The sequence below is a fragment of the Grampus griseus genome (assembly GCF_964374135.1).
Source record: "Grampus griseus genome assembly, chromosome: 1".
Taxonomy (NCBI): domain Eukaryota; kingdom Metazoa; phylum Chordata; class Mammalia; order Artiodactyla; family Delphinidae; genus Grampus; species Grampus griseus.
In genome coordinates, this window is record NC_139017.1 from 165,947,951 (window position 1) to 165,970,964 (window position 23,014).

At 55.6% G+C, this 23,014-nt stretch overlaps 1 protein-coding gene across 1 annotated transcript in view; it reads right to left on the reverse strand.

Moving 5' to 3' along the window:
• Positions 1-15,233, reverse strand: part of EPHA8 (EPH receptor A8) — a gene marked incomplete at both ends in the record, with an annotated part of 34,088 nt that extends 18,855 nt beyond the window's left edge. Inside the window, 3 exons of the mRNA XM_082654447.1 lie at positions 3,113-3,776; positions 9,805-9,869; positions 15,140-15,233. Coding sequence (XP_082510573.1) covers positions 3,113-3,776; positions 9,805-9,869; positions 15,140-15,233 — 823 coding nt within the window. The remainder of the gene's footprint in view (positions 1-3,112; positions 3,777-9,804; positions 9,870-15,139) is intronic.
• Positions 15,234-23,014: the final 7,781 nt, after the last annotated feature.

A 23,014-nucleotide genomic window follows, 5' to 3' on the forward strand; every position in this document is an offset into this window, starting at 1 on the left:
GTTAACAGACAAGCACAGAAGCCCACCTACAGGGTTAAGAAAAGTCTCTCCTCGTGCGATTTAAAACCGGCATCCCCCTGGGCTTCCCTGGTGGCGCAGTGGTTGAGAGTCCGCCTGCCGATGCAGGCAACACGGGTTTGTGCCCCGGTCCGGGAAGATCCCACATGCCGCGGAGCGGCTGGGCCCGTGAGCCATGGCCGCTGAGCCTGTGCATCCGGAGCCTGTGCTCCGCAGCGGGAGAGGCCACAACAGTGAAAGGCCCGCGTACCGCCGGCATCCCGCCCCCAAACGTCACTGCCTGCAGTGCACTATGAATTAATATTTTTTATAAAACCTGTAATTATCTTGCAACTGGCATAATTATACTGCATTGTGATTTAAATGTAAAATTCATAATATGCTGCAATTCCCTAACCCTGCTTTGGCATTTCTTCATTATTTTTTTATTAACGTGCCAGCAGCGTCAGGAAATGGGAGTGGCCTTGGCTTCTCCCAGCTCTTAGGAGGTCCCCCTGCTCAGGCCGTGGAGTTTCCACCAAGAGTCCTGCCCTTGACATGCTGTGGGTCCTTGGGCAAGACGCATTCCCTCTTTGGGCTCCACTTCCCATCTCTATCAAAAAAGGAGGCTGGAGCAGTACCTCTGAGTGAGGCCCCAACCCCGAAGTCAGGAGGACCAGTCTCCCTCCTAAGGGCAAGGATGTACTCTGTACAAACAAGTGGCCTGCTGTGCTCACTGGCTCAATCCAGGGTTGGGGGCAGCTGACCTTGAGCAGGTATCTACTGGCTAGCCTGCCCGACTGTTACAGCTTATACTGTTCTGGTTACTAACCTTTTTAACGTTACCCCAGGGGGCTTCGCAGAGAGCTTTGTGGGCAGAGGAAGCAGTTCAGGGCTCTGGAGTGAGACAACACGGGGTCAGATCCCTACTCTGCCACTTAAGTTGAAGGGACTCAGTTTTTCATGTCTGTAAGATGGGGATATAATACCTCGCTTAGAGGAATATTGTAAGGATGAGAAACTGTGAACTCCCCGAAGGCAGGGATGCCCTGTGTCTCTATTCCTGATGCCCGGGACACAGTAGATGCTCAACAGAATGAGTAACTGACATAATGTGTACTATGTGCTCATTAAAGTGCCTGGCACACGGCAAACACTCAAAAAATTGTCACAAAGGGACTTTATATCCCCATCCGAATAAGGGGATGTTGGGAGCTGGCTCTAGTGGGGAATGCAGTCAGGATAGGCCAGGGATAGGTGAAAAGCCTACACACATGGCTCAGAGTAAGACAGACCTGACTCAGAGCCCAGCTCCACCTCTCACCAGCTCTGAACCTAAGCAGGACACTACCTCTTGAGCCTCAGTTTTCCCATCTGTAAAATGGAATTGTAATACCTGCCTTGCTACAACGAGCCAATGAATGGATGTGCTAGGAATCCCCTTGCAAGCTGTATAGGCAACAGGGATGTTTGTTGTTATTGTTACTACCCAGAGGGAAGTTGAGAAGTACAGGGATGTCTGTGAAGGAACCAGGAGAGGCTGGAGGCCTGGAGAGCATTGAAAACTAGGCCACAGAGGGTAGAACAAATCCAGAAACAGGCAAATGTCACAGAAGGTGCTTTGGGGTTTAGGGTCCAGGAGAGTGAAGACTCGTGGCAGCTGGAAGTATGAAAAAAGCTTTCTTAAGGAAATCAGAGAGCCCCAGAGAGGGGCCAGAAAGGGCCTGATGGCTGGACAGAAGAATCTAGTCCTGGAGATCTCGGGGCAAGATAACTCCTAAGCTGGACCAGGCTGGACTCTGAAGCTACTTTGCACATCACCTGAAACTGTCAGCCTGTGTCCTGCTCAGTCCTGCGAGCACCAAGGGGCCTTCCTGCCGGCTAGGGCAGAGGGGTGATGCTGAGAGGCCTGAAGGTCCCTCTAACTGTGGTCTCAGGGCCTGTGTAGTACCATCAAAGGGCTCAGAGGATATTTCTAGTGTCCTTCAGGGCCCCGTCCCAGTTTTCACTGAGGCTGTCTGGGGACAGGCCCTAGTCTCTCTGATCCCTGCCCAGGAACATCTCCTCCCTCAGGAGAACCGTTGGTCCCAGAAGCAGGCTTCACTGAGCTCTGAGTGTCATGTGTCTAGTCCCTGGGGAGATCAAGGAAGGGCAACCAGGTGGAGACCACTAATAGCTGGGGCACCAGCTGTCTGTGCACACCAGCCCTCCCAGGGTTCCTGGGCTGTCAGGATGCCTGGCTGCACTGCCCCCACATAGGCGTCTGCTGGCCACACACACATGCACACAGCCTGGGCTCTGGATCCGGCTCCTGGTCTGTGACACAGGAACCCCAGCAGTACACTGTGGGAACAGGAGTTATTTCATGACCCAAGTGCTCCTGGCCGTCCCTTCCCCCACATCCCTAGATAAGTTCCCCCTGAACACAGGCAGGCTGTGACATGCCCACCCCAGACAGTCCTCCCGGGGTGCCCCTGCCCGCATAAGCTCACAATGGCCTTGTACGCCACACATTCGCCCTGAGCCCTGATTCTAACCCACACCTCCTCCCGCCCAACAGGTTAGAAGTTTAGTGGTTCTGAGCCCAGACTCTGGAGCCAGACTTCTGGGTTCAAATCATAGCTCTGCCACTTCCTAGCTGTGTCACCTTGGGCAAGTTGCTTTGCCTCTCTGTGCTTCAGTGCCCTCATGTTTAAAGCCAGGATAACAGTAGTTCCTGTTTCACTGGATGGTTGTGGGGATTAAATGAGTTAATACGTGAAAAGTGCTTAGAATAATGCTGGACATGTTAGGTCACATCACTGTTCCCTAGCACAGGCACGTACCCAGTAGTATTCCCAATCACACTGGTGCCCAGAGATGTACCTCTCTGGGTACATCATGATGCCCACGGAGGGTCCACCTGGTTGTGGTGTGTCTCCCACCCCACAGCACACACACAACACACACGTGGGTGGCCTGGTGACACAGGAACGCTGGAGGTTCACGCATCTTCCCAGGTGCTGTGTGCACCACCCAGGAGCTTGCTGACTGTGCCAAGCCTGCTCCCCGGCCCCCAGCATCCCTGCCCAGACCGAGCCCAGCTGCCGGCCCACCCGCACAGAGGCACGCTCACCCACACAGGCATCCCGCCGCTCCTCGTAGCCCGCGCTGCACACGCACTTGCCGATGGGCACCAGCCACTCGCCCTCGGCGCTGCAGTACATTTTGGGTGTGTCCCGCTCCTCGGAGTGCCGCACGCACTGGCCCCGCACCTCCACCAGCGAGGATGAGTCGGCCCCCGTCACCGCCTCCGAGAAGGCGGCCAGGTTGCGCACCATGGTGGGGCACTTCTTGTAGTAGATGCGGAGAGACAGGATGGCAAGGCAGGCACCGATGTCCTGGAAGGCCAGGTAGAAGCCACGCTTGCTGAGGGGGCCCACACCTCGCACCTCCGTGTTGAGCTTGAGGCGCCGCACACCCAGGTCGGCCCCAGTGAAGCTCTCGTCGGCCGCGATGGTATCGATTTTGAGGAACTGGCTCTCCTGTGTGCTGGCGCCCAGGTCACGGTCTGACTCCAGGTAGTAGAGGTTGAAGGTCTCCTTGCAGGTGCCTAGCACGCCGGACATGCTGTTGCAGTCCCGCAGGGTGAACTTGATCTCGGCGTAGACGCGCCGGGCGCCGTCGCGGGGCACCCAGCTGGTGCGCAGCCAGTTGTTCTGGTTGGGGCTCATGACGTTGCACACCTGGTATGTGTGGATGGGCCGGAAGGACTCGTCCACCTCGTTGATGGAGTCCCACTGCGGGCAGAGAGAGCACAGCCAGCTGAAACGAGAGGCAGCACCTGGCCCTCTCTCACCACAAGCCACATGCACTGTGCTGGTGGCTTCCTGGGGAAGAAGACGGAATGTTCTTCAGCCTCGAGGAGCTGACCTTCCAGCGGACTGCCAGCCAGATGCCATGCACCCTACAGAAGTGATCTCATAGAGTGTCACATCCTTCTGGGGAAGTGTTATTTGCTGCCTTTTCACAGGTGAGGAACAGAGGGGCTCAGACATAGAGCCATGCGTCTGGGGTCACATAGCTAGTGAGTGATGGAGCTGGGACTGGAACTGATGCCAAAGCTACAAAGCTCTGACCTCATTTCTACACGGCTACTCCATCACTCCCAGAGTGGGGTGACCTTTCTAATGCATGAACCTGACTGTGTTGCACCCTCCGCCTCAAATCCTTCAGATACAACCCCTGCATTGGTGCTTGTTGAGTGACGGTCTGATGGATGGACTCCCTCTGCCTTGCTGTGTGTGATGTTCCCTCTGCCCCCAACCTAAGGCTGGGGGCTCACGGGCTGGCCTGGATCCCACGCAAGGGGGATACCAGGATGTGAGTTGAGTACGATTGCTCCTGTGCCAGGTGCTGGCCAGGAATCACTGATTCAGAAATAAACCAGTGACCATCACTGACACTATCAACAGAGTGCAAAAGCAACCCACAGGATGGAAGAAAATGTCTGCAAATCACATATCTCAGATGGGATTAACATCCAGAATATGTAAGGAACTCCTACAATTGAACAACAAAGAACCAAACAGACCTGTTAAAAAATGGGCAAAGGACTTGAATAGACATTTATCTACAGAAGATACACAGATGGCTAAACAGCACATGGAAAGATGCTTGACATCACTAAGCGTCAGGGAAATTCAAATCAAAACCACGATGAGATACCACTTCACACCCATTAGCTATTATCAAAACAACAGAAAATAACAAGTGTTGGTGAGGAACCCTGTGCATCGCTGGTGGGAATGTAAACTGGTGCAGTCACTGTGGAAAACACTATGGCAGTTCCTCAAAAAATTAAACATAGAATTACCGTAAATTCCTCTTCTGCGTGTACACCCCAAAAGAAACAAAAGCAGGGGGCACTTCCTTGGTAGCCCAGTGGTAAAAGAATCTGCCTTCCAATGCAGTGGACGTGGGTTCGATCCCTGGTCAGGAAACTAAGATCCCACATGCCGCGGGGCAACTAAGCCTGTGGGCCACAACTACTGAGCTTGCATGCCTCAACAACAGCCTGTGCACCGCAACTACAGAGCCCACGCATTCTGGAACCCATGCGCCACAACTAGAGAGAGAAAACCTGCATGCCACAACTAGAGAAGCCTGCGCACTGCAACGAAGAGCCCTCGTGCTGCAATTAAGACCCAAAAAATAAATAAAAATTTAAAAATATTTATTTATTTATAGGGACACAGACATTTGCACATCCACGTTCATAGCAGCCCGAAGGTGGAAACACGGATGTCTATCAGTGGATGAACTGATAAACAAAATGTGTCTATCCATACAATGGGATATTATTCAGTCTTAAAAATGAATGAAATTCTGACACTTGCAACGACACGGAGGAACGCTGAGGACATTATGCAAAGTGAAATAAACCAGACGCAAAAGGACAAATCCTGTATGCTTCCACTTATCCGAGGTACTTAAGTCAGATTCCTAGAGACAAAGTACAGTGGTACTTGCCAGGGGCCAGGGGAAAGGGGGCAGGGGAGTTACAGTTTAATGAATACAGAGCTTCAGTCTGGGAAGATGAAAGACTTCTAGAGATGGAGGGTGGTGATGGCCATATAACAACGTGAATGTACTTAATACCACTGAACGGTAGGCTTAAAAATGGTTAAGATGGTAAATTTTATGTTAAGTGTATTTTATCACAATTTTCTTTTTAAAAAAGAAAGAAATACACCAGAAATACTCCCTGCCCCCAAGCACCTCACGTCCTCACAGAAAAGGTGTGGAGGGTGACACATCGAAGGGGGTGGGCACATAGGGTATGGCGAACCTTCCTGTAGGCTGAAGCAGGACCCTCCTTCGGGGATGGGAGGGACGAGCCCCAGCAGAAGCTGGGAGGTGTAAGTAATGTTCTGCAAGCCCAGTGTGGACACAGAAGCGTCGTACTGAAGACACAGTGTTGTGAAATGATCCGAAAGTCCAGAGGCCTGGGTTCTGGGCCTGGGTCAGTCTCTAAATGGCTGTGTGACGTTGGGCAAATTGCTGCTCCTCTCTGGGCCCCAGCTTCCTCAGCTGCAGAATGCTGATCAGCCAGGGGCAGTCACTGTTGGGCTGAGCTCAGTGGACTCTGGAGGAGGAGGGGGAGGGGCTGGTGGCCAAGGGCAGAGGGAGGGGCCAGGCTCTGGGTCCCCATCCTGGCTCCACCAGAGGTGTAGCCCCTTGATCTCTCTTGGGCCTCTATGTGTATTGTCCTTGAACTAGAGATCCTACTGCTTAAGCAGGGGGTCGGGGAGGGGAGGAAGGAGGTGAAGACCACGCCTCACGGGGCTCCGAGAATCTGCGGGGTCCTGAGCTGTCCCACAAGCTCTGGAGTGGGGACTGTGGGCATCTCAAGTCTTTCCTTTCTGACGAAAGCCCCTCGGTCTGACTTCATCTTGGCCAGTTATATATGCCAGTCCTCAGTGCCCTTATCTGTAAGAGGGGCTCAGAAAGGCCCCACTTCAGTGAGGCTTGAGAGGATGAAAGGAGATGCCTACAAAGTGCTTAGCTTGGGCCTGGCACAGAAGGCACCCGAGGAACAGGGCTGGTATGATGCTGAATGGGCAGCCTCTTCCCAGCCCACCTGTGCCTGCCTCTAGGGACCACTGGGGAAGCAGTCCAGGGCGTGCCCGCCTCACCTGAAAGGCTGCGTGGCTCCTGCACGCCCCACTCCAAGAAGGGCCCCCACGCTGCACCCCGCTCTGCAGCTGGGGCTCTGGGCAGCACTGAGTCACATCTGGGGTTAAAGTCATTGTCACAATTAATGGAGCACCAAAGAGCCAGCCAGCTGCTCACTGTCTGTTTCCTGCCAGGGACCTGGATAAATTAATCAGCTCAATCTGAGTCTGCTCCAGCCGCTCCACCAGCGCCAATGGCCTGGCTCAGCCCAGGGGCTGCTGCAGACACCCAGAGGGGCATAAATTCCTGGAGGGTGGGAAAGGGCGGAATCAGCCCTGTTCTCCACCTGGGGCACTCCCACCCCAGCCACCTCTCTGCCCCCTGGCACACTCCTCCTCCAGCCCCCACCACCACTCTGGAACTCTGTCCCCCTCCCGGAACAGAATGCAGCAAACCAGCTGTACATCCCTGGGTATATCACATTCCCTCTCTGAGCTTTGGGCTTCTCATGGGTCAAAGGGCGTAGCTAATGCCTGCCCCTTTCATCTACTTCATCAAGCGAGACAATAAAAAGGAAAGTTCATGGGCTTCCCTGGTGGCGCAGTGGTTGAAAGTTCGCCTGCCGATGCAGGGGACACGGGTTCGTGCCCCGGTCCGGGAAGATCCCACATGCCACGGAGCGGCTGGGCCCATCGGACACGGGTTCGTGCCCTGGTCCGGGAGGATCCCACATGCCGCGGGGCGGCTGGGCCCGCGAGCCATGGCCGCTGAGCCTGCGCGTCAGGAGCCTGTGCTCCGCAACGGGAGAGGCCACAACAGTGAGAGGCCCGTGTACCGCAAAAAAAAAAAAAGGAAAGTTCACGAATGGCTGTTAATTCACCAGGTAAGGTGGAGCACCACCCAGTATGTGGAAGGAGGGGTCCAAAGAGAGGGGCGCAGCCTGGTTAAAAGCATGAGCTCTGGGGCCAGACTCTCCTGACCTTAGCAGAGATGCTTAACCTCTCAGAGCATCTGGTTTCTTGCCAGTACGATTGTCCTTTTCCCGCATCATCTCACGGATGAAAACTGCGTGGAACAGGTTCTGTGATCATCCCTGTGTTATAAACGAGGAGGTGGAGGCGAGGTAAAGCGACTGGCCTGAGTCACACTGATGAGAGGCGGCACAGCACCAGCTCGTTCAGACCCAGCACCGCTGGCTTTAGGCCTGTGGCCTGGCGGACAATCTGCTAACTCTGTGATGCTGGAGACAGTCCTGGATAACCCTGCTACCCAGGGTGCTTAACAAACTCCAGAATCAGAAGCGTGGATGGAACCTCAAGGACCATCACTCTCCACCCAGGTGACACTTATTAAACAAAGGATTCCCAGGCCCCTCCCCAGACCCACTGGATGTGGGCATCTGTGTGTTTCACCTGCCAGCCTGGCACAGGTTCAGGATCTAGAGTTTGGAAACCTTCTTTCCTCTCTGGGCAAGCCCAATCTCCAGGCCCCATAATGATGGGAGGTGGTCCCTGGCTCAGTAGATAATGCAGCATTGGTTCCCACCCCTTCACAAGGTGGCACAAGGGACTCAACACAGGCTCCAGGCCCAGAGAGATCTGAGTTTGCGTCCATCACTTGGAACCTGTCTGATGGTGGCTTTTTCTCATTGCTCTGAGCCTCAGCTTCCTCATCTGTGCAATGGGATGGCTGCACCCACTTGCAGGATTGGTAGTAGGGATGAAATGAGATAACGTCCATGAATTGTTAAGAGCTATGTGAATATAAGTTATTTGTTCTAACTCCTAAACGAAATGAGGTAACTCTGAGCCACTCTTGTTTTTTTTGGTTGTGCCACACAGCTTGCGGGTTCTTAGTTCCCCGACCAGGTATTGAACCTGTGCCCTCAGCAATGAAAGTGCAGAGTCCTAACCACTGGACCACCAGGGAATTCCCTGAGCCCCTCTTTACAGCACCCAGTAAACAAAAGAACCTTAGATCACCAACGTGATCGACCAAAACCCAAGTCTGGCCATATTCCTCACCCCCCGCTTAAAACCCTTCCAACTTCTTGTTACCCTAAAAAACCAAGTCCTAAGCTCTGAGTGGGACAGAGGGACAGAGATACCTAGAGCCAAGCCGGGGAGCCAGGCCCATTCCTTCCTAGCTGCTGGGCCTCAGGGGAGATGCTGACCCAACCGACATCCAGGCAGTCACCTGCTCACGGGTCAGCCCCTGCCACTGGCAGAGCCGGTTCACCGTGCCAAAGCCCTTCCACACCCACGCTCACCCTGGGAGACAGCCACGTGGGACACACAAAAGAGTGCTTCACAGGGAGAGACTGAAGTCCTGGGGGGTAAAGGGACATCCCAGGACCCAGCCTTTGTCCTCAGGCAGAGAAGGGGGTCCTCTGGGCTCTCGGGGGTCCCTGGCCTGCCCCTCCAGCTCCCTGAAGCCTGGTGCATCGGGGCTGATGACAGCAGACTCAGCTTACTGATACCTGGGGACGAGACCCCCAGAGAGAGAGGAGTTGGGCTCATCCTGACCCCAGTCACAGGCCACAGAGAGCCCAGATGACAATCTTACCCCAAAGTAAAGAAATATTCAAATACCAGCTCAGTATCATCATCATCATCGTCATCAATATATTATTATCCCTCTGTCTCCAGAGGCATGGGGGCTGCCCAAGTGTTCGTGAAAGAAGTCCTGGGTGTATGATGCGTTTGTGTCTATGGTGGGGATGTGCGTGCTTGTGTGTGTGCGTTTCTGAGCACGTTTGCAGGAGGAAATTTACTGAGATGTAACCATACTACACACTAATAACAATGATAACGATTATACATTTAATGAGGGCGCACTGTGTGCCAGGCACAGTGCCAAGACCATGGAGGCCAGATGGGCCTGGGACACAGACATAAGCATCCCACATCCACGCCTCAGACTTGGAGAATCGGGAGGCGGCACTAGGGTCGGTTCTGGAATCCCAAAGATCTGCATGCACTAAATTTAAGAAATCAGCAGCTCTGTCTCTGACTGCTGTGTGTCCTTGGGTAAGTCCCTTCACCTCTCTGGGCCTCTGCTTCCTTTTGATCTATCTGATGATAAGACTGTGAGTCACAGCCTCTCCCTGCTCACAGAGGGACAACACTGGCCCCACTGCCCATCACTTACCCCGTGAGCGGGATATGTGAGCCAGCCCCAGTCCCCATGGATGGTCGACGTGTCCAGCAAATTCACTGTAGAACAGGAAACAAGAGCACATCAGACCCCTGGGCCCCCGTTCCCCAGTCCCATAGGACCAGCCCAGCCTGGCCACACTGGTCTGCTCTCAGCCCAAACATGCCAGCTCCAGTCTCTGGGTCCTTTCTCACTTCCCCATCCTTCAAGGCTCAGTTCAAGTTCTTTCTCTTCCTTGAAACCTTCTTCCACCATCACAGCCAAAACATAATCGTCTCACCTCCCAGAACACAAGGGGCCCCGAGTGCCAGGCTACCCTGGTTGGTGGTGCAGTGGGGTGGCTAGGAGCTGGGCTCAGCAGTCCAGGGGTCTTGGGTCAGAATCCCAGCTCTGTCAGTTAGACGCTGTGTGTCCCTGAGCAAGTTTCCTCCCTTCCCCAAGCCCCCATTTCCTCCCCTAAAATGGGGTGACAGTGATGCCTGCCTTACAGGGGCTTGTGAAGATGACCTGACCCTGGGCCACTCATGGGACATGATGGCGTTCAAAAGCACCCACCGACGTTCGCGCTGTTAGGTCAAACCTCCCCCCAGAGGACTGGCCCCAGCTTTCCCATCACCAGTGTCCCCCAGTGGGTGCCTCGCACCAACAGGTCCTCTGTGCACACGGGACGTGGAGGGTCTTGGAGGAAGAAGAGCTGCCTCGTACGGAGCACCTGCTATGTGCTGGGCTCTGCTAGGGGAGCCTGAGATGCCTCATCTGCGGCCCCCACAACACGGCTGAAAGGTGTTCATTCTTATCTCCATTTTCCAGATGAAAACACTGAGCCTCGGTGAAGATCAGGAACGTGCCTGGAGCCCCACAGGTGTAGCTGCAGGGCTGGCATCCAGGGCACCACAGACAAGGCCACCAGCCCTGGTAGCTTGAGCCCAAGGAGCAGAACCTCTGGGCTGTCACTGTGGTGGGAAGGAGCGCTGGCCTCAAAGGCAAGTTTACTCTAAGCCAGACCCTCAAAGGGGACCCTGCAAAGTACCAACAACAGGGTGGAGAAAAGAGACTGCCTTCGGAATCAGATATCACTGGGCTCATATCTCAATACAGCTACTTGGTAGCAGGTGACCTGCACTTCACCGAACCTCAATTTCCTCATCTGTAAAATGGGGATAATAATATGTAAGGGTGGGCGAGGGTAAACTGTAAAGCCTGGAGTCAATGCCTTACTAAAGCTCGTTCCTATTCCCTAAGTCCTGGCCCTCCTGCCTCTCTCTTGGGACCTAGGAGCCATCCACTCACTTTAAGGTGATAAAGATGCACTAAACTGTGAAGAGCAGGGCTTGAATCTCAGCACTGTCTCTAACTGCTGTGTGTCCTTGGGTAAGTCCCTTCCCCTCTCTGGGCCCCTGCTTCCTTTGATCTAGCCGATGAAAGGGCTTTGGGCTCCAAGGTCCACAGCTTTCATTTCACTTTCTCTTCTATGTACTCCCTCTCCCAGCCAGCAACCAGGGGCTTCCAAACAACCCAATCTGCAGACTCCGGCAGGTCACAGAGGGTTCAAACGGGGCCCTCCTGGAACTTTCCCGAAGAAAGGCTGGGTGTCCTTCTGCCTGAGATTTGCATAGCTCTGCGCCTGCCCCTCAAAGATGGAGACAAGTGTCCTCAGGAAATGTAGGAGTGAGGATGTTCTTATTCGCTGATTTTCTTCCTCTTTCTCCTCTCACCCTCCCCACCTATTGTCAGGGGCCCCAGAGGCTGGCTGGAGAGATGACTTGCCGAACCAGGAAGGGGCTTCTGAGGTCCTCCCCTGGGTCCCCAGGGGCCAGGTGGGATCAGGGGATGGAGCCGGTGTCCGCAGAGGGATCTCCCTTCCCCGAGCCCAGCCGGCCTCATGCCAGGGGCACAGGCAGAGAAGCCTTCCCGCCTCCCTCCTCCCTCCCTCCCTCCCTCTCAGGCAATGGAGAGAAAACTGGGTCAGGCAGCTCTCTCCTCCTGCTGGCTGGGGGGAGGGGGAGGGGGCCGCACTGCAGTTTCCCCCAGACCAGCAGGGCCCAGTTTGGGGAGAGGGTGGGGAAAGGGGACGTGTGGGCTCCCCCGCCCCACCCACATCCCAGATGGGGTCTCAGCCCTTCGCCAGCATCACCCGGATACAGCTCAGACCTGCCCCTACCCAGGGGCAATGAATGTCCCCCACTGGGACTTCTCCCCATGAACACCCTGACTCTAGAGGCAACTGCCTGCAGACTCCACTTTCTAGACCCTTCCCTCCCCTCTGGAAATCCCCAACCACACCTGCAGCTGCTTCCTGATCAGTCAGCCAGGGGGCTCAGATAATCCAAAAATAAGTCAGAAGTCGATTCTATTGGATTCAGGAGGAGTTATAGAATTCCAGGGCTGCTTGCTCCAATTCCCTCCAGACCCTTCTCTGTCCATCCCCTCCCCTCCTCCCCCTCTGTCCCCTTCTTCCCTACCTCATGTCCCCTTCTGTGGGGGGAACACAGAGTGTCTCTCATGGGAAGCTCCAGGCCCACAGGAGGGCTCATCAGGGCTGGAGAGAATTCCAGCGTTACGCCCATCCAGCTTGGGCCTGAACCCCCTTGGAGATTCCAACCTTTCTGCTCACCTGGGCTGGGCTCTCTCCTGCCTCTTGCACTGCTGGACTGCAGGTCTGTGTGACATCTGTGAAGTCAATGACCCTCTCTGGGCCTGTCTCCCCACTTGTAAGTGGAAGGATTGGACCCATGGTCTCTTAGGGCCTTCAGTGAAGCAACCACTTAACCCCTCTGTGCCTCGGTTTCCTCATCAGCAAGATGTCTGTAGGCATCCTTCCTGGGCCTACTTGCCAGGCTATTCTGGGGGATCAAACGGGTCCCTCTCCTGCTCTGAGAAGCACAGATAATTCCTAAGCCTCTCCTATTCGACTGTGGAAGGCATTATGCGATTTCTTTTTTTCTCCAGCACTGTCACCTTCCCCCATTCCATTTCACTGAGACTAATACCTAAATTGATTTACATTCCCTGAGGACGCAGCGCATGATGGTGAGGCTGGAGAGTTCAGGGTGGCCAGGGGATGTCAGCCAAGATGTGAATGCCTTGGAGATCACCCCAAAGTGCTGTATAATCCACACCACAGAGTGATAAGGGTTCGAGCCTGGTGGGGCTCAGGGGCATCTCTGCAGGTGTCGGACCGTCCCCAGCAGTGTGAGGGACCTGGCATATGGGCACTTGGGCAGCCTGGGGCACTGTCACCTTTGCAGGACCCCAGCTGGGAAAAGAGCCCCCTCCCTGAGTTCCAACAGTCTACCTGGCCGATCCTGGCTCTGCACCAGCCCAGGGACTCCTGGCTGTTCTATGTGGAACCCATGCCCCAGGTCTCCACCCAGGACTGTCAGACCTGCGTGGATAACCCATGTCCAGCCATGGGTACCCTGCTGTGTTGATCAGATAGGTACGGCCTGGCCCTTGGACAACGTCTCCCTCCTTCTCACCCTTGACAGACATCCCCCCTTCCTCTCTTTGAGACCTTGCCTCTTCCCCAACTGTCGCCCCTCCCTGGACACATCCTCTCTCGCAGGCTAATGGTCCGTCCTCTGCTTGGGAGCCTGGTCAAAGTCCCCTCCCCAGGGGCTCTGGGGTTTGCCAGCCTGGGATTCTGGAGGGTGCTGGCTCCTCGCTGGAGAAGAGAGTTGAAGCAAGGAGCGGGGGATGCACCACCCAACGCCCAGAGCCTTGGTGTGGGCCCTTCAGAATCCTGCTGGGTGAAGAATCTGTCCCCTTCTCCCCACCCGACCCTGGGAAAATCGTGTCCTCAGGCCACAGCCCCAAGAGCTCCCAGGCCCCTTGTGCACTCTTCCCCTCAGCTCCCTTGCTATGGTCCCTGCTCCCTGCATGGCCCCTGTTTCATTGGAGATTATGAGTTTATCCATGTCTCTGTGCGTTTATTCTGTGCACATGCATTTCTGTGGACATGAATGCAAGTTTGAGGGTCTTTTTATATGTGTGGTGTCTGCCCATGGATGTGCACATTTTCATGCGCGTGAATCTTTACATGTATGTGTGCACATGTGTACTGGCCGCATTTCCGTGCATCTGACTATGGCGTGGGGAGGGGGCTGTCCATGCACATGAGTCTCTACAGGCCTGGGTCTAGGCGCGTGAATCCTAACATGTGTTTGTTTGTGCATGTCCGGTTGTGGGTACGACTGCATCTCTGTGAGCCGTTCGTGTGTGAGGGGGTGGATCTGTGGTATATCTGAGCGTGGATGAGGAACACTGGCTCTGGAGCTTCCTGGAATCTGGAAGTTCATCCTGCCAGAGTGAGAACACAGCTCTGGACCCAGGATGTCAGTCCCAGGATCCTGCACAGAGCACCAGGTCTAGCCTCCCTCTGGCAGAGCTGCAAAAGCAGAGGAGGTCCAGGGCAGGGGCTGGCGTGAGGAGCAGAACCCAGGGTGGCATCCTGAGCCGGACCTGGAGTGTCCAGCGGGGCTAAGATGTACGTGTGTGTGCGCGCGTGAACGCTTGCACATAAGTGTGTGGAGACCCAGACCCTTTTGGTTCCGACTGCTCAGCCCTCACGCCCATCCTGTGTCCCCTGAGTGACCAGACTGCCCCAGCCTTGACTCCGGACAAGACCCAGCTCTCCAGGGCCTTTCCATCTGCAGCCCTCTCAGCCCCCTCCTCACTGGTTCCTTCTCCCCAGTGCCCACCAAAGCTGCCTCCCCTCCGGCTCTCACCCCCTGGCTGCTGTCCCTCGTTCTCCCCCAGTCCTCCAACCCTCCAGCCCGGCCCACTTCCAAGACCCTCACTTGCTGCCGCTCATTCCCATCTTCCCCCAAACCCAGTCCTGTTCTCTGATCCTCCTTGCCCTGAACCTCATCCTGCGTCCTTGTGTCCCTCTGCTCTCTGTCCTCTGTCCCCACCCCTGTCCCCTGCCCTGTCTCCTCTCTGCCCTATACCTCTTCTCCTGTCTTCTGTCCCCCCGTCCTGTCTCCTCATCCCCAGTGTCCGAGCCTCAGTTCCCTGTCCCCCGCTCCGAATCCCTCAGTCCTTGTCCTCCTGTCCCTGCCCCGGTGTCTCTGTCCCTCATCCTCAAGCCCTCCGGTCCCTCTCCCTCAGTCCTGTCCCCATCGCCATCGCTCTATCCCTTGACCCCAGGTCTCACCCGCGGTGCCACGCCTGCCCCCCAGACCCAGAGATCCCAGCTCCTTTGGCATTCGGGGTCGAGGGAAAGGAAGTTGAGCCTCGCTCTGGTTGCGCGCGCCGCGCCCCCAGGCCCCTCGGCGCCCCCCCCCCCGCCCCGCCCCGCCCCGCCGCCGCCGCCGCCGCCGCCGCTCACCTTCGCCGCGCGCCGCGGACACGCAGGTGGCAGCCGCCGCCGCGGCCGTGACGACCCAGAGCGCCGGGGGCAGGCGGCCCCGAGCGGGGGCCATGGCCGGGCCGGGCTGGCGGGGACGCCGCGCACCCTGGGCTCGGCCGCAGCGGCCCGCGCGTCGGCGCGCTCCCTGCTCACCCGCACACCCGGCTGCCGGGCGCACACACCGGCGCACACACCGGCGCACAAGCCGACTCGCAGCGCACACGCGGGCACCCGCGCCCGCCGCCGCCCCGGGCGGGGGCCGGCCCGTCACGGCGCCGAGCCAATCAGCACCGTGGCGGGTGGGGGGGGACACGGAGCCCGCACCGCGGACACCGACCCGTGGACACCGACCCGCGGACACCACAGACCGCCGCCCGTGCGCACGCTCGCCCTCGCCCGCCCGTACCTTCGGGGGCGGCGCGCGCCCCACGTCTGCACGTGGACTCAGCCACCGCGCACCCAGCCACGGTTCGGACGCCACGCGACACCGGGACCCACGGACCCACCCGGGGAGGCCCCGCGTGGACACACGCGGCCACACTCTCTCTTACACACGTGACCCTCAGGCACACGCGCCCCCAGAAAGTGCCTCGTGGGGTGATGCATACACACTAGTTCACGGACAGAGGCTCAGAGGCAAACTCGGAAGCACTTTTACTTAAACGTTCTCTCCCCTCCCCCACCCCAATGACTGGGCACCCCGGGAGGCCTTAGAGTGCAGTGATCATGAGCTCAGGCTCAGGGACCAGACAGATGTTTCAATGCTGGCCTTGGGCAAGTTTCTTAACCTCCCTGAGTCTCAACTTCCATGTCTGTAAAACAGGGACAAGGGTGTCTATGTCCTAGGGTGGTTTTGAGAACTATATTCAAGGACCCAGGTAAAGTGCCCGGCATACTGCCAGACACACAGCCAGTGGCCAGCTTGGATGACGGTGGTTACTATCCCCTGCTTCCCTCTCCCCTGACTTCATTCACTCCAATTCTGTTCCCAGGATTAGAGATCTCATCCTGGGGAGGCTGCAGGCTGTAGGGGGAGGACGGTGTCGTGGGGCTCCCTCCTGAAGCCTGACCTACCAGCCTCCAGCCTGGTGAGCACCTGGTGGGCCAAGCTGTCCAGGAAGCAGATAAGAGATCTGCAGCTCCTGGGGACTGGCTGGCAAGTGTGTGCCCACTGGGGCAAGTCTCACCGCTGCTCTGCCTTTCAGCTGGTGCAGACCACTGCTCAGCCCCTCTGAATACACTTCCACTCCTGTGCTCACTGGGGAAGAGTTAGACCAACGGCTGGAGGTTACATGGGATGATAAAGGCCATTTGGGGAGTGTGTGCTGTGTACCAGACCCTGTTTTAGGCGCTTTATAAACTTGCGTTACTTTAAGCCTCACACAGCCCCGCAGGGGAGGTGCAGCTAAGGAGACTGAAGTGCAGAAAGGCCATCATTCGCGTTAGATCACACAGCTGGTTAAATGTTAGAGAGGTGCTCAGATCCAGATCCGCTGGACTCCAAAACCCACTTCTTTCCTGTGCGTCTTTCTTTGTTACAGAAAGGGGAAGACGGCTCGTATTCGGAGCCCTTTTCTAACAGCTCAGACCAACTGCCTCAAAGATGTAGTAAGCCCCCTGTTAGCCGAAGCGTTCAAACCGCCACTAGCTCGAGACTGTTCAGGGACGCTGTGAGGGGGGCTGGGGTTCAGGGGAGCAGATTGGATTAGATCCGGAGAGGCAAACTCCAATGCCCATGTGAGACAGGCAGGCAGGCTAATGAAACCTGCCAAGGGAAGTGTTCCCAGCTCCAGTCAACGTTGCCCTGGGGGTATGAGCCCAATTTTCTGCGTTTTCAAGAGAAGCTGTGTATCTGGAATTTTTATGTGGTGTCTCTTAATATTTAAAGTTGGCAGCTAACGGAAACATTTTAATAACAAGTGTGTGCAAACCTGGAGAGAGGTGGCCACAGGCCTCTAGACCTTCCTTCTGAGCTTCTTTTAGACAGAAAAGTCCCTGGCTGGCACCTCGCTCCTGGGCCACTGGGGCAGTGGGCAAGGTAGGGCAGAAAGATGCAGACCGTGCAGTGTGCAGTCACGGCACTCATGGGCATCCTGTACCCCGGCCAGGGCTCCCAGAAATATTTGCTGGTGGAGGAAGCTTTGTTGGGGGCTGGGGTTCTGCATCCCCAGGTTGAGGTGGAGCCAACCACACCTGGGTTTTGTCCATTTTGCAGGTGAGGAATCTGGGGAATCCTTGAAGGACTTGGTGAGCATGAGGGTCTCTGTCAGGGGCCTGCTCCATGTTCTGAATCCTCTTTGACAAAATAAGAAATTCATTTCACCAAACGTTCTGCGAGCTAAGAGTGGTTTGCTTTCAGTTGTATCTCTGCCCCTCTGATACTCCCAGGACACCCCAGCCCAGGTGCACCCTCTCCTGGGGTCTCTCCTCCCACCCCTTCCCCTTTGCTTGTCCGGGGTTTCCAAGTAGCAAGTTGCCAGCCTGCCAACGGGGAGGAAGAAGCCATTAGCACCCCCTGCCAGCTTCACTTCTCTTCACTTCACTCACTGTGCACCTCCCAGGCTGGACTATGCATCCCTCTCTCATGGAATCCCTGCAACTTGGGGCTTTCACCCCATTTTTTTTTTTTTTTTTTTTTTTTTTTTTTTGCGTAACGTGGGCCTCTCACTGTCGTGGCCTCTCCCGTTGCGGAGCACAGGCTCTGGACGTGCAGGCTCAGCGGCCATGGCTCACGGGCCCAGCCGCTCCGCGGCATGTGGGATCTTTCCGGACCGGGGCACGAACCCGTGTCCCCTGCATCAGCAGGCGGGCTCTCAACCACTGCGCCACCAGGGAAGCCCTCACCCCATTTTAAAGACAAGGAGAGTGAGGTTTGTGAGGGCTGACTGACGGAGTGGGAAACTCTGTGAGGCGCACGAGCGGGATCCGTGATGGTTGTGGAATGTGTCTCCTCTCCGGACTGGGTTCTGAAAGCCCACGGCAGGGTCCCGGCTGGGTCCTGTTGCATCCTTCTGGTGCACAGTAGGTGCTCTGGGGACGTTTGCTGAATGACCCAGCAAATCATGAGCAGACGGGCAGAAGCCCGCACCCCGTTGACCCGGTACTTGAGGCCGTCGCTGCTGGAAGGCGTTTCTGGGTTACAGAACACCTTGCTTTCTGGAGTGCTGCACAGCTGTGCTAGCCGGATCTGCTACATGAGCTTGACCTCAACTCTCCAGGGGGTGAATCTGAACAGCGCTCACGCCCTCCCATTGGCACGCTGGCGCCTTGGGACCTTACTCTATGGAGCAAGGTGGAGGTGGGGCGGAAAGGGCTGGACTTGACCAAGCAGGGAGGCCACTGAGCCAGTCCTTTCCCACCTGAGGGCCCCTCCCTGACCCCTATCTTTTCCTTCTGGGAGTTGGAAGGGGGGTTGCAGGAACGTCTGACAAGCCCATTACACTCTCCGTTTCCTGGGATAAATACTCTCCCAAGAGTATTTCTTCTCACTGTACCTTTCGGAGCCTCAGTTTCTCCAACTATGTGAGAATAACGAGAATAATGCATAATGACGATATGCCACCAATTCAGAGGCTTGCTGTGAGGCTCATATGAGTTCACAGGTGCAAATGTGCTTGGATACCTAGAAAGACAGCTAGGATTGGAAGGCATTCTGTACTTTAAAGGAGGGGGCTGGAGCCTGGCTGTCCTGCACTCTGAGGGATGAGCTATGCAGGGCGTCACTTTGGGCACAGGTAGAAGAGGTGTCTGGCGGGAGGTGGGTGTGCGTGAGTGTGTGGGGTTGGGTTCAGTGGACAGTGGTTAAACCCCGCTCATCCTTGAGCCACCCTAGCCCCTGCCCTGGATGTCTTATTGCCTCAAACTGTCCACTCAGGGCCTAGACTCCTGCAGAGAAACACCACTCCGCTGCCCCGCCTCACCCTCCACCTGGCTCACTCTGTGACGGGACCGGAGGGGGCGGGCATTCCTCATATTTGCATAGAAACTTCTTCTTCTCCCCCAGGCATGGACGAGCCATTGGAGATCTTAGCCGGCTTCCTAACATGAAACCCATGTTGCTTCCCCACTTAGGGCCTCAGTTTTCCCATCTGTGACGTGCCTGCTGTACCCATTTTCCCGAGTTGCAACGGGCATGAAGGGCGTGTGGAGCTGGCCCTCCACTGGGCTGGTGCTGGGGTTCCCAGGTCATAAGATAGTACCCTGCCTGTGATGTGCTCCCAGGCTGGAGGGGAGGCAGCACCCCAGGAACTAGTGAGGAAGTAGCTTACATTACATAGGAGAGATTCACCCGGACCACGGGGAAAGTGTTTAAACTTTGTACTTCTAGAGCCAGGGCAGGAGTGCCTAAGACAGCCCTGTCAGATAGAAATATAGCGTGCGCCACATGTGTAACTTAATTTTTTTCTAGTAGCTATATTAAAAAGTAAAAATAGGTGGAATTAAGTGTAATAATATATTTGTTGAGTGCAATTGCTCAGTATGTAATATTAATTTTGTTAATCAATTCAGTAATTCAACAGCTATGTATTGAGCCCCTCCTGCAGGGCTGTACCAGATGCTGGGGATAAGATGGGGGTGCCCCCCCGCACAGATTGTCCGTCTAACGGGAGAGCAGATCATTAAATAGGCAATTACAAAACCCCCCTCCACATAAGGGACTATTTCAGGAACTTTAGGCACCAAAACTTAAAATAAAATTTACAATTTAAAATATTTCAAAAAAAAAGTCCTCTTGAAGCAGAAAATACCGAATGTAATTCAGCCCTTTCTCAGGGGCTCAGAGTCATTGCTGTGAACACAGAACCATTGAATCTCCATGTGGAAAAGGACCTAGAGATGAGTTAGTCAAGCCACTGCTTGCAGGACAGTAGGAGACAGAGGTGCCTTCAGGGCCACAGAGGTGGGTGGACCTATTTTCCCTTGTCCAATAAATGAGCCTGGGCTTCTCTGCTTAATAGCATTTCTGTCTCCTCCCTCACTCTCAGGATGTCAGCTGCCTCTGCTCTCTGCCGTAGCGCTCCCACCTCTGACAGTTGCCAACTGCCCCCTAAATTGCTGCTTCGAATCTATTGTGGACTTTAAAAAAATGAATATTTATTAGCATTGCATGTAAAGTAAGAGTCAACGGGTTCTAAGTGAGGGACTTTCGCGTGAGTAAAGAATATATGAGATTGGTGTCAATGGTTGGGGCTGTTCAGAGGTCTCTTCCGCTTATTCCTGGCTGGTCTCTGGATGTTTGTTCTCGGGTTGGAGGGTAAATGAGGTGTTGTTATAAATACATAAGAGGCTTATTAATGACCAGGCATGCACGGACTAATTGCTTCCTCCTGTTTGCATATAATCAATCACTTCCACAGTTTGGAACCACTGGCCAGCAGCAGAATGGAGCGGGAAGATGACAAGATTGGGACGCGCCTCAAAGGTCTGGGCTGCTCAATCCTTCATGCTCAAGTCTTTCCTGTCCTGAAAAAACACGACCAACCCTTCCTTTATCCCTCATCCCCCTTGCCCATCCCTCTCTCCTCCCCTTCCCAGAAAACTTCTTGAAGGAATCATCTGTCCTCACGGACCTATTTTTTTCCTCTCTGTTTCTCTTTGTCCATTATCACCTCCACGGTCCCCCAATCACCCCCTGCCCAGATCCACACTCCGTGATTCTCTGTCCCACGCCTGGTCCTTGTCCGACACCACCATCCACCCAGTTGTACGTGTCAGGAACCTGAGCTTCATCCGCCTTCCTCCTTCTCCATCAGCTGTGTACCCAGGACATCCCCAAGTCCTCTGATTTTACCACTCAAATGTATCTCGACTCCATCTGCCCCTCACTATGGCCAACAGCCAGGCCTGAACCCCATCAGCTCCAACCGCGACAACTGTGGGGGCCACATCGCTGGCCCCCGTGCACACTCTCTAAGCCCCTTCAGTCGTGCACCACACTGCAGCCAGAAAGACTGGTCCGTGCAAAATATCATGGCCGGGCCCTGCCCCGTGCCCTCCCCTCCCCGGATTAGAACCTTTCCAGAGCCTTCCACTACTCTGCTAGATAAAGACCCCAATCCTTACCATGCCTGCAAGGCCCTGTCCAGGTGGTCTGGACTCTGTCACCTCTCCAGGCACCACCGCCTCCCTGTCTGCACTTCCTTGAATGTGCGGTGGTGGCGCGCCCTCCCATGCACAGCCTTTGCCTCTGCAACTCGGTCTTTATGACGCCCCCCGCCCCACCTCCAGTACCCCCTGCTCGTCCTCAGGGAAGCCATTCCTGAGCCCTGGCCCAAGTCAGCTCTCTTGAGGAACCTCCACACCCTGGCTCAGTTAGGAAACTCACCTGCACCTTCCTGTGAGAGCAGGGACCACCTCTGCTCTTGCTGGACTCCAAATCCTCAATGTCCAGTATGTGACCACCTCCGTAAGGATTTTTGCCTTGGTCCTGGCACCTTTTGGGGGCCTGGCCCAGACCTGGAAGGGGGGCTGGATTCTCTTTGCCACTACCTGCCTGTGTGACTCCAGGCAAATGACATTACCTCTCTGGGGCACTGCTCAGCGTGGGGGAGGCTTCCAGGGCCTCTCAACATCTAGGATGATGTGGCAGAGTATTCACTATTCTTATTAATCTTAATAACAGCCCTTGAAATAAGTTCTATTATTATCTACACTTTATAAATGAGGAGAATCAGGTGGGGGTGGCGGGGACATGATTTGTCCACGATGCCCCAGCTACAAAGCGGCAGACCCAGGATTCAAACCCAGATCTGTGGTTGCAGAGCCCGCGGGCTTCGTCTCGAGGCAGCTGGGAGAGGGGAGAGAGGGGGTACTCAGATGAGTGGGAGGTCCAGACTCGGGGTTGGTTGGCAGCGAGGGAGAGCAGATGCCATACTGGGCAACAATTTGTGGGTTATCCCTGGGGGCGTGCTGGCCCTTCCCTGAGCTGTGTGTCTTTGGGAGGTCACTTCACCCCTCTGAGCCTCAGGTCCCGGTCTGGAAAATGGGACACCACCGCCTGCTCTTTAAGGGGGATGGTGACTAAAAGGGTGCCTGGCACACAGGAGGCCCTCAGGCATCACAGCCCTTACACACTGTTCTCCGCCCGGCCCAGGACCTTCCTCAGGGAGGAGGAGGGATCCGGCTGTGGCTCATCATCAGAAAGAGGAGCATTAATATCCCCGATATTAAAAAATAACCTTATCATCATTCTGCCTGTCGGGAGGAGATGAGCCCACATCAGCGCTCTGACAGATGGGAGCAGCTCTCTGTGTTTGCGGGTGTTTGCGGGAGACAGTCAGACAGAGAAGGAGGGAGGGAGAGAGACGCAGAGAGACACAGAGAGACACACACACAGAGAGACCCTGTGTGTGTGTGTGTGTGTGTGTGTGTGTGTGTGTAGGAGAATGAGAGTGTCTGGGTGACATGACTTGCCGGGGGTGGGTGTGAGTGTGGGGCTGGGGTGGGTGGGTAGTGATGGCCCCTCTCCAGAGCAGGGAATAGCTTTAGGAGGGTGACTTGGTAATACCCAATATTGAATGTATTGAAATGCTAAGCAGCTCTAAAGATCTGTGTCTGATTTTCATTAAGGCTGCTGAGGCAGAGGGTGTGACGGGAGGGGCAGGGGCTCCCTCACTGCCTGGGAAGGTCTGATTACAGGAGGCCGAGCCAGGGTCGTGACCAGCCCCGAGGCCACTCTCACCCGCACCACGGCTGCCACGACCACTGCCTTCACCGCCGTCACCGCAGCACAGGGGCAGCCCTGGGCCTAGGTTGCTTGGCCACTGAGCAGCCTGATCGCTGCTCCTCCAAACTGAAGGGCGCCCCGCAGTGCTGCACCAGGCCTCCTTCCCGGGCCCACGTGCTCCTCTGTCA